Source organism: Astatotilapia calliptera, chromosome 16, assembly GCF_964374335.1.
Source record: "Astatotilapia calliptera chromosome 16, fAstCal68.1, whole genome shotgun sequence".
NCBI lineage: Eukaryota > Metazoa > Chordata > Actinopteri > Cichliformes > Cichlidae > Astatotilapia > Astatotilapia calliptera.
In genome coordinates, this window is record NC_137437.1 from 1011958 (window position 1) to 1023058 (window position 11101).

Here is an 11101-nt window from a genome sequence, read left to right on the forward strand (position 1 = left end):
CCGACAGGCTAGCAGATGACTCCGGCAAGACCAGAGGTGGAGGTTTGTGCATTTGTGCATCCACTACTACTGAGAGTCACTGCTCACCTAATGCGGAGTTTTTAATGGTCAAATGCAGACCTTATTACCTCCCCAGAGAACTCACCTCTATCATACTCACTGCAGTGTATATCCCCCCCGACGCTAATGCTAGGTTGGCCATGAAAGAACTTTCTGCAGCCATTAACAAACACCAGAATAAACACCCCGAGGCTGCTTTTATTGTTGCTGGTGACTTCAACCACACCAACTTAAAGACAGTCCTCCCCAGATTCCACCAACATGTCTCCTGCCACACCAGAGGAGACAAGACTTTAGACCATGTGTATTCCAACCTGGCTGGAGCCTACAAAGCCACACCCCTCCCCCACATTGGACAGTCGGACCATCTCTCCCTGTTCCTCACACCTCGGTATTCACCACTCATCCAACTTGTGAAACCTGCTGTGAGGACAATTAAAGTGTGGCCAGAGGGGACAGACGCAGTGCTCCAGGACAGATTTAAAAACACAGACTGGAATATGTTCACCCACACAGACCTGGACCAGTACGCCTCATCTGTACTGGATTACATCTCCGAAACCACAGACCGTGTCACCACCCAGAAACGGATCACCATGTACCCCAACCAGAAGCCTTGGATGAACCGGGATGTTCGTCTCCTCCTGAAGGCCCGCAACACCACCTTTAGGTCAGGAGATGCACACGCCTACAGTACAGCCAGGGCTAATCTAAAGAAGGGCATCAAAAAAGCCAAACACCATTACAAAAAGAAGGTAGAAGAACACTTCTCCAACTACAACCCCCGACGCATGTGGCAAGGACTCCAGACCATCACAGACTACAGGACCACCAAACCCTCCCCCGCATCCTCTGATGTCTCCTTCCTCAACGAGCTCAACAACTTTTATGCTCGTTTTGAGCGAGGGAACCCCACAACCACAACCAAAGCAGACATGACGCCAGACCACCAACCTCTGACTCTCTCCCCCACCGATGTAGGAGCGGTGCTGAGCAGGATCAATGTCCACAAGGCTGCAGGTCCTGATGGCATCCCCGGGCGTGTTCTCAGAGCATGTTCTGGGGAGCTTGCAGGAGTGCTCAGAGACATATTCAACCTGTCCTTGGCCCACGCTGTGGTACCGGCCTGCTTCAAATCCACCTCCATCGTCCCGATACCCAAAAACTCCAACCCATCTTGCCTCAATGATTACCGCCCAGTAGCACTCACCCCCATCATCACTAAGTGCTTAGAGCAGCTGGTCCTAGCACACTTCAAATCCTGTCTCCCCCCCCACCCTGGACCCCCACCAATTCGCATACCGCCAGAACAGGAGCACAGAGGATGCAGTCTCCATCGCACTGCACTCTGTCCTCTCACACCTGGACAACAACAACACCTTCGCCAGAATGCTGTTTATAGACTTCAGTTCAGCATTCAATACAATCCACCCCTCACAACTCATCAGGAAACTGACAGACCTGGGCATCAGCTCCCTCATCTGCAAATGGTTACTGGACTTCCTGACCAACCGCCCCCAACATGTCCGGCTGGATAACCGCTGCTCATCTACCATCACAATGAACACCGGTGTACCACAAGGCTGTGTGATGAGCCCTTTCCTCTACTCCCTCTTCACCCACGACTGCAGACCTGCTGATGGTTCCAACACCATCATTAAGTTTGCAGATGACACCACGGTGATTGGCCTCATCAGTGACAACGATGAGGCCGCCTACAGGGAGGAGGTCGATCGTCTGGCTGAGTGGTGCGACACAAACAACCTGCTGCTTAACACCGAGAAGACCAAGGAGCTCATCGTGGACTACAGGAGGAATGCTGACCCACATCCACCCATCCACATTAAGGGGACGGCTGTGGAGCGTGTGAGCAGCTTCAAGTTCCTGGGAGTCCACATCTCCGAGGATCTCACCTGGACGACCAACTGCTCCAAGCTGGTCAAGAAGGCTCACCAGCGCCTCTTCTTCTTGAGGACTCTGAGGAAGAACCACCTGTCCTCAGACATCCTGGTGAACTTCTATCGCTGCACCATCGAGAGCATCCTGACCAACTGTATAACAGTCTGGTACGGGAACTGCTCTGCCTCGGACCGGAAGGCGTTGCAGAGGGTCGTGAAAACTGCCCAGCGCATCGCCGGAGCACCACTTCCTGCCATAAAAGACATCTACAGGAAGCGGTGTCTGAAAAGGGCTGGGAAAATCATCAAAGACCCCAGTCACCCATCACATGGACTCTTCACCCTCCTGCCCTCCGGGAGGCGCCACAGGAGCCTCCGGACTAAGACCACCAGGTACCGGAACAGCTTCTTCCCCACAGCTGTCAGACTCCTGAACTCTGCCTCCTGACATCTGACCCACGTTAACTCATGGACTGAACATACACACACCCACAATGGACAACTGTACCCTCAAACACACAATAATAACATGGACTGAACCACCACTCACAACCACTAGCACTTTATATAGCCTCTGTAGAAACTATATCTCACTTATCTTAACTGCACTACTGTATAGCTCTGTGTAAATAATCATTCTGTACATACGATAATCTTTAATCCTACAACTGTTTACAACTTGCATAGTTCACATTTCTGTATAGCTGTATATCTCAGATTTCTGTAAAGTTATTTATTTCATATTCTGTATAGTTTTTCATATTTATATCCTGTTCATATCCTGTACATAGCTTGTACTCACTACAGCCTTTACATACTTATAGTTATAGAATATTCACAACATACTTCATACCGTGTACATTATAACATACCATAATAGACCCATTTCTGTAATATACTCACATATCTATATTATTGCTAATATATATTGTAATATATCTATATCACTAAGCACTTCTGGATGGATGCAAACTGCATTTCGTTGCCCTGTACCTGTGCATGTGCAATGACAATAAAGTTGAATTCTATTCTATTCTAAAATACACACAGTACATTAAATATAATGCAATCGGGCGGCTCTATTGTAGCGATTTCTTGCCATCCCTAGTGCCGCCCTAATTTTACACATGACGACGTTATTTATTAAATAAATAAGTTATCATTAACACTGAGCCTAGCTACAATTAACATTGAATATAATAGTCTTTCCCTCCCTCCCCCATTAAAGATGGTTCAGCCCACTGTTGTCAGTAGCAACAAACACCTTGATTGTGCATCATGGACATTTTTAGATTTCAGTACAGGTGGTTGATTGTTACGTTTGGCACCTCCAAACTTCATGAATGATTTAAGATGACAAAACAACAGGACGCTTCAAACTCTCCAGATTTTAAATCGTGTTGACATAAAACCAGAGTGATTATAAAAAATATACGCAATGATTGTAGTGGATAATATTGTCATGTTTAGTGCAGGAAGAAACGGCAAAAACAGCAACAACGTTCCCATTTATGGATAAAAGTTGGTTGTTAAGGAGGAGGGAAAATTTTGGGATTGTTAGCGAGGAGCAAAAGTGAGAGAGAGAGAGAGAGAGAGAAATGGATTATATGGAGTTTTGAAATATGCGAGGTTTTAGTCCTGTGATGTTCTGTGGAGGACAGAAACTATTTTTGGAGTTTGTTTATATGAAACATGTATATTTACCACACTTGATGCATTTTAACCATATGTAATGTATAATGTAACGAATGTAACGCCTGCATGTGTGTAAAGAAATGGCTTTGATTTTGGCACCATAACAAAAATCCCTGAGTGCAGTTAGGAGCAAAGATAATGCCTCCTTACTGTTTTTCTTTACACGTATAAGGAAACTTCTGGTAAGACAAAAGGTTTTTTTTTCCCCATCACTCAAGATCATGAATATTTATCATGTTTCATTTGACATGCTGGGTCTCAGCTTGTTATGGTAAATCCATGAATAAATAATAGCAATAAATTAAATATGGCTTTCTATTTTTATATTTTAACTCTAAGCATGGTTAGCCACACTACTTAGATCCCTGACCTCTTATCTGTGTTTCTTGCATCTTTACTGGGTGTAATATTAATGACATATTGTAATATTCTAGTGTTTTCTGACTTTAAGACTGCCACAGTATATAAACACGAGGGAACCAACAAACCTGATTGATGAAACAAGCTGGAAACTTTATTACAATGACGACGGAGTATCATCCCAGCTGGCTGTTTGAGGAGCACCTTATTCCTTCTTGGAAGCTTTGTCCAACAAAGCATTAGTGTGAGGAGGCCTGTTAAATCATTGTCTGCATGTCAGTGTGAAAATGCTGCACTTACGTCCCCTGTGGATAAAGCTGATTGCATTTTATTGGCTCAAAACACACAGAATAGCTTCCATCCAAACACAAGCACACAACCATGACCTCTGTGAGAGTCACAAGGGCCACACTCTCGGGGGAATCAGTTGCTTAAACCCACAGAGAAATGGAAGACTTACTCTTGTGGTGGCGCTTTATGCTGGAAAACAGAAACATGTTGGCGTCTCTTCTTCTTGACTGGACTGAATAGGACTGACTTGGATGAAATCACTCTGCTGATGCTGTATCCATGACCTCCAAAAAAACAAAAACATTGTATTGATTGAAAAGATTTTTATCACTGTAAATACCTCTGTAAGGATCCTATGAACTGACACTAATATGTTATAATTTGCTCATATAAACTGATCTCAAACATTCTAATAATTTACAGAAATGAAAATGGTACTGCTAAAGGTTTTGGTTTATTCACCAACAGGACAGTGTTTCAGCAGAGAGGCTCACTCTGACCATCGGGCCCTGAGCTCAAGTCTGGACGCAGCTAAAGAAACTCGTTTTTAAATGAAGCTGTTGACATATTCCCAGAACCAATCAGGCTTTTCACACCTATTTCAAAACAAAACAAATAAATAATTAAAAAGTGAAGAATGACGTCGAGCCCAGAAAAACAAGTCAAATAAAACCGTGCTGATGGGATATATTCTCCATATTTCCTAAAATGCCAACAGTTAGCATCGTCTGTCATATAAGTGACCCTGCTGCAGCAGGCTACCCACACATTATGTAACGTCACACTGTTAGACATTTTATTGTATTTTTACAGTAACTTACTGGCAACACTATTGCCAGTAAGTTACTGTAATTACTGATCTACAGTATCTTTACTGTTGTGATGTTTTACAGTTCAACCACTTTACTGTAAACATATATTACAGTATAACAGCTTTACTGTAAACGTGGTTTACAGTTAGAAAGACTTACCGTGATTAAGTTTTATAGTATCACTGTACTGCAAATGTGGTTTATGGTATAACACTGTAATTGTGTACAGTATAATTTGTTTAGACTGTAATTGTGTTTTACAGCATATAAAATAATATTAACATTCATATTCAATATAAGAACATTTACAAAAAACAATATAATTCAATAAAGTAGTCTCAGAATAGTGAATTAAACCAACATTTATTGTTGATATTTTTTTTTAACAAGAAAAACATTTTTCAACTGAATAAAAACAATGCCAATAACCAAAATAAATAGAAGCGTACATGAAAACTACACAGTCCTTCACCTTTCTGTCTGATTTTTTTAAGGAAAACAGTTTTTCATTCCACTAAAAACAGGACAAACCCACCAGCATGAACATTAAATAAACTATTACAATTGTAAAACAAAACTCATTTACAAAATGTAATAATTATCAGTGGGTCCCAGGAAATAGAATGTGACATGGGATTTAGATTTCCGTTACCAGGATGGTCGGGTTCAGCGTAGTCTTTATCACCACCTGTCAAAGACACATCATCAATATTCATGTTTGCTCAGGTTATTCACTTGTTCACATCTGTCTGAGATCATTCATACTGTCGTATGGATGTGTGTACAGTATGTATATAATTATCAGCTATGTAAAAGATATTATCATCTCTGTTCTTACCTAGTTGGAAGTCCTCCATTCAAACTCAGAGAGCCACTGGAGGAAGGTGGTGATCCGAGGGCAGATGCTTGTAACTTTCCTCTTTACGACACGACCTGTCTTGCGGCTTGTACCAAGTTTTGCAGGGCATTTTGTTCCCATGTCTGGATTGATCCTCACAAAGAACCTTTTAACAGAAAAAAGGCTGCTTTAATTTCAAAATTAAAACATACGTTACATATGTTTCTGCAACTGTAGTCAAGCTATCACATATATTTCATTCTTAAATGGTGTAAAGTATTTACCTCTGTATCATCTCCAGTGTGATGGACGCTGACTCCTGATACTCAAGGTTGAAAACGTAGTATGACGCAAAGAAGACAGCAAGGGTGCTGGCAAAGTCATGCATCTGCTCAGGCTCATAAAATACCTTGCCCTCCAAACTGATCATCCAGCGGCTTGCAGACATGAAATTGTTAGGTGTTAGGCTGTTTTTTCCTGTTGGTCATTGTGTATAATAAATAATAAGAGAAACAGCAGCAAACTGTGTGTATTCTATTTTTATACAATATAAAACAGACAAACCCCTGTTAAGTAAGTTGTTGTGGGTACAAATACCACAATAATTACATAGATTTTTTACAAAAATATTACAACAGGATTGAAACTATTTACTTACCAAGCGCTATTACCCTTGGTGTGATGGGTAAGGTCATCTCTCTCTCAACAGACATCTTGGTGGAAAAAGCCTTTAAAACACAAAATGAACTGATTTGAATGATGATACCCAAAATCATTGAAATATTTTCCTTTGTTTATGTTGACAGTATTGAGAGTGCATGTGTAAAATTTTAAATATAATTACGTCAGCCAAGATGAAGATTGAGTCCTCTTTTTCTTGGAAGTACTTCATCAGAAGGAGGATGGCTGCTGTGGCGATCTGGTTGTGGTTCAGCTTTGCACTGTCGCACTCACGTAGCAGATGTTCAATCTCCTTGTTCCACTGAAGTCTCTGGCTTTGAAAGAAGTTCAAAATTCTCCTTCCTTTCGTAAGAAGGGCTTCACTGAGACGTGTCTCTACCTCAATATCTGTGAGTGTGTGGAAGTGAGTGCAGAGGCCTCTTTTAGTAAAAAGAAATGGCCAATGCTCTTGAACCTCACATAAGGTGGGGGCAGGCCAAGAATTAAGCATGTGCCTCTGGTAAATATAAGTCAAAGACATATAAGTATTTACATCTGTTGTTTCAATTGCTTGAGGACCTGCTGATCTGAAGACAGTTGACATAGTCTGTCTTTTTGTCTCCAAAGTTTCACTCGTTTCTCCTTCTGGTAGGGTTGTGGGTTGCCAGTTGATGCAACCATAGCTATCAAGTTCAGATCTCCCCCTTTTGATGGCAACATCACCCTCATTGTTTTCCCTGGTAGACCTTTTCCTTGGCTGCCGGATTCTGCTGCTGACATTGTCTCTATTTACATGTTCAACTCTTGTTTTAAGCTGTTTGAGTAGGGAATAATAACCACAGCCTAATTGCTCACCTTCTGCAGTCTTATCTGCAAAGGTAGCGGGATACTTAGATACAATAGCTCTAGCTACCTCCCCACAAGCAGCTCTGTTAGGGTTGGGGCAGTGTACTCGCATTCCTTCTACAACAGTCCTAATCATTATTCTCCTGTCTTCTGGGTGAGCCATTCCACCAGTTGCCAAGGCCTGTGAAAGTCTTGTTGGCATCTTCTCCCAGGGAACTGAAAAATTGCTGATCCAGGAGGTGTTGCTTACATTTGGTTGTGTGGAAGGGAGTTGACCTGATGCTTGTGCAGAACAGAGTGAATTACCCTGTAGTGGCATTTGCACAGTTGTTGAGCAGGTGGTTTCAGGTTCCTTTGGGTTGTTTGAAGAGCCAGACTCCACTTGGTCGTCGATATTCACACACACACATAAACACAGCAGAACAATTCCACATTAACTATGTACAGATGGGTTTTTTGGAGTATTTATTGAGTAATACTCTTATATAAGACACAAAAGCAAGAGTGTTGGAGAAATAATACCAATGGCAATGAAAGCTAGTTTTAGTTTTGAAAGCTATAACAATTTCAAAATAACTCTCAAAATAACTAATTTACAACTATTTTCAAGATAGGACTGCAACCATTTATGACATTAATGCATTCTCACCTTTTCTGAATACTTGAACAAGTCTTCGACTTTGAATTGGTGTCAAGAAAGGCTTGATATCATCAGGCTCAACAAACAGGAGATCTTCTCTGTTTCTAACACCAATAATGTCTGTCAAGTGCTCAATAACTGCCCTCTTATCTGCAATGAATTAAGAGGATGATATTGAATGATGCAAAGATACAACGGTTAAACCTGAAGCGATATACACTGGCAGAGGGTAGTAATCAAACAAACTGTCTGCTTGAACACATATGAATCTTTTTTCAGAATTGTGTAGACAGTGAAGTCCAAGGTTGATCAGTATCACAGATTGAAGGATGTCCAAAACAAAGTGTACTTGTTTGTGACTGATGAGGATCACTGAGATTTTTCCAAAGATGTGGCCACATTCATCATGACCCATAGCAACAACAAGCCCTTTGCAATATTTTGTTCCTTTGTAAACTACTGCTGATACCTCTGACGTTGTTTCTTTCATCAAGCCAGCTGTCCTGACAGACTCCTGAATTAGACCATTGTACAACTGCTCATCATATTCACTAGTTTCACCAACTGCTTGAACTGCTGGAGCAAACAATGGTCCACTGCTGAGGTACGCCTGAAGCAGCTGGTGCCTTTCTGCCAGTGTTTTACAAAGGTGAACAAAGTTGTGCAGTTTCCGGGCACATTCCTTGAAATACGAATGCTTACTCTCGAACCGGAGAGTCCACAAGCGAATAAGAGGCCCAAAGTGCAAAAAGAGGTCACTATAGTGCAGTAAATAGTGATGCTTGGGCTTGAGTGGGTGATTAGGGAAAATTGTGTGTCTTGAATGAACATACTCCTCTGTTATTATCTTAAGGTATGCAATCTGGTCATGATGGATCTTGGGAGCACATATGAGCTCAACCATTTCCTTGAGCTGTAGATACAGTTGCCAGACCTGACTGTCCTCAGGATTTTTTATCCTGTCACCAACCAACAATGGCAACAGTCGCAACAGACACCAGTTCTGTGCTGCAGAACCAGAAAGTTTTTTGCCACACTCCTTAACCTCACATGGTTTACTGAGACTATCATTCCCTGAGTATTTAAACTGTGTGATCGACCTGTTTAGTTGTGCATAAGTGAAATGCTTTTCCTGTTTCACTAAATGACTGATGTACAATGCCAAGTCATTAGAGACTACACCTTCAAATAAATCATGACCCAAACATGGGGGAAGCCCAGTACAGACATGAAAATATTTCAGAGAATTGAAAGGTGAGTCAAACTTTACCCCCTGTACCATGTCTTGGTCAGTGGTGGATAGCTGTTGTACACTCTCCTTGTGACCAGTGATGGTTCTTTTTGGACCAAGCTTTAGTGGTGTCTTTTCAAAGTCTGTCCTTTCAATCAAGCAGTATCTACAAAAATGCGTACTACAACTGAAGTTTTCAGTGAAACCACCTAAGCAGTGTGAACCAAGATTATCTCCACAAATGGAAATCAAGGCCGCTTTGAGGGTATTTCCATCATCTGTCTCAATCCCTGTATCTTCTAGATCTTTAAGGTCTGTGATAATACTTGAGAAAACTTTCTCCTGACCAAATGTCTTGAAGTCCCTTTCTCTGCACAGCATCACCAACTGCATGGGATCAACTGAAGAGCGATTGTGTGGCTGGACCTCACCAAGACTCATGTAAACCCCCAAAACTTTATGTTTTTTCTTCCCTGACCCAAGAGGATTCACAACCTCAAATCCATCCTGGTAAAGGATGATGGACAATGAAGAAGGATTGTCTTTTAACAGAGCATTTTCTTTCACATTTCTTCCATCTGCCACATCCTCTACAACCATGTTGGAAGAGGTATGATTTTTGGATTGGTGATATTGCTCTTTAACACTTGACTGTCTAAGGAGGGATTTTAATGTCTCTTTGATGGAAATGTACTGGCAAAAGCATTCCTTTCCAGCAGCATCACTTCCCAGATAAATCTGGGTGGGTTCAACATAGTCAAAATACTGCTTGTAAAATGTTCTCCTTGTTTTGTCAGATCTGAGTATTCCTTTGTTGTATATTGTGAAGACATCCTCTTTAGAGAGATTTTGAATAATCATTTCTATCTCAGTTTGTGGTATGTCTAGCTCAGAAAGCTTGCCCTTCAACTTGTCAAAAACATCTGCCATAGAAGTGCTATGGACATGCAGAAATCCATCAAGAATACATTGTATTGTGCTCGCTGGCAACAGCATCTTGGCTTGCATTTTCAGGTAGAAAAGAGCCAAATTATGTAAAAATGTCTCTTGTTGATTATCACACTCAGATGAGCGCACTCTGAAATGTTTGTGGCAGTCATCATAAGGACAGACAACTTTCTTGCCATCTTTAATATGAAATCTCAAATGAGTGCATAATGCTGAAAAATTCTCTGCCACATAGAAACATGCCTCAACTCCACAAGCAACATTTCCTTTAAAATGGGTGTGTTTAGTCTGAGCCCTGCGATAGCGGTGGTTCCTGTGCATATGGGATCTGAATGCAGAAAATGTTCGATAGGAAGAAGGACATTGCTCTATTCCACATGTGAATCGATAATTAGCTGTGTGCTGATGTTTCTTCGTATGATAACAAAATTGTCTTAATTCTGAACAAAAAACACCACAAAATTTACACCTGTACATGGCTGCATGTGTCTGAATTTGAATTTCCAAAAAAATGTTGTCTACCTTTATTCTCACTAAATATGTCTTTTTACCTGCTGTTTTGTCTTGTCTGTCAAAGAACTGAGGCTACATCACACTGTCAGCGCGGCCAGCAAGGGCAGGAGGACAGCAATGCACCACACTGGGCGGGAAAAGACAGAGAGACAACTGTTAATTTAATGTTGCATTTATTTAACCCTTGAAAAATATATTTACATAAGTAAATAAAAGAAAAAAAACACACAACCCATCTTTTCCAGAATAATTCAACTAATTCCCTTTTGACCAACCTAACACAGACGTTACATGGTTTTCATATGAAAA

The 11101-nt window shown here is 41.4% G+C and overlaps 1 protein-coding gene and 1 long non-coding RNA gene across 2 annotated transcripts; both read right to left on the reverse strand.

Moving 5' to 3' along the window:
* Window positions 1–5090: 5090 nt before the first annotated feature.
* On the reverse strand, window positions 5091–6414 carry LOC113007489 (uncharacterized). The gene is made up of 3 exons (XR_003269916.2): window positions 6239–6414; window positions 5955–6120; window positions 5091–5804 (listed from the first exon to the last, which is right to left on the reverse strand). It is a non-coding gene; the product is annotated as an uncharacterized LOC113007489 (long non-coding RNA).
* Window positions 6415–6425: 11 nt separating this feature from the next.
* On the reverse strand, window positions 6426–8215 carry LOC113007488 (uncharacterized). The gene is made up of 3 exons (XM_026144102.2): window positions 8110–8215; window positions 6799–7841; window positions 6426–6682 (listed from the first exon to the last, which is right to left on the reverse strand). The coding sequence occupies exons 2-3, from the start codon at window positions 7777–7779 to the stop codon at window positions 6605–6607; spliced, it is 1059 nt and encodes a 352-aa protein (XP_025999887.1). The 5' UTR covers window positions 7780–7841; window positions 8110–8215; the 3' UTR covers window positions 6426–6604.
* Between the last annotated feature and the right edge of the window lie 2886 nt (window positions 8216–11101).

Excerpts from the sequence above, each read along its gene's own strand:
- LOC113007488 (XM_026144102.2), bottom strand. The coding sequence starts at position 7,779 with ATGCCACTACAGGGTAATTCACTCTGTTCTGCACAAGCATCAGGTCAA. Across the intron at positions 6,683-6,798 it reads CAATCTTCATCTTGGCTGAC|GCTTTTTCCACCAAGATGTC; the intron begins GTAATTATATTT and ends TGTGTTTTAAAG.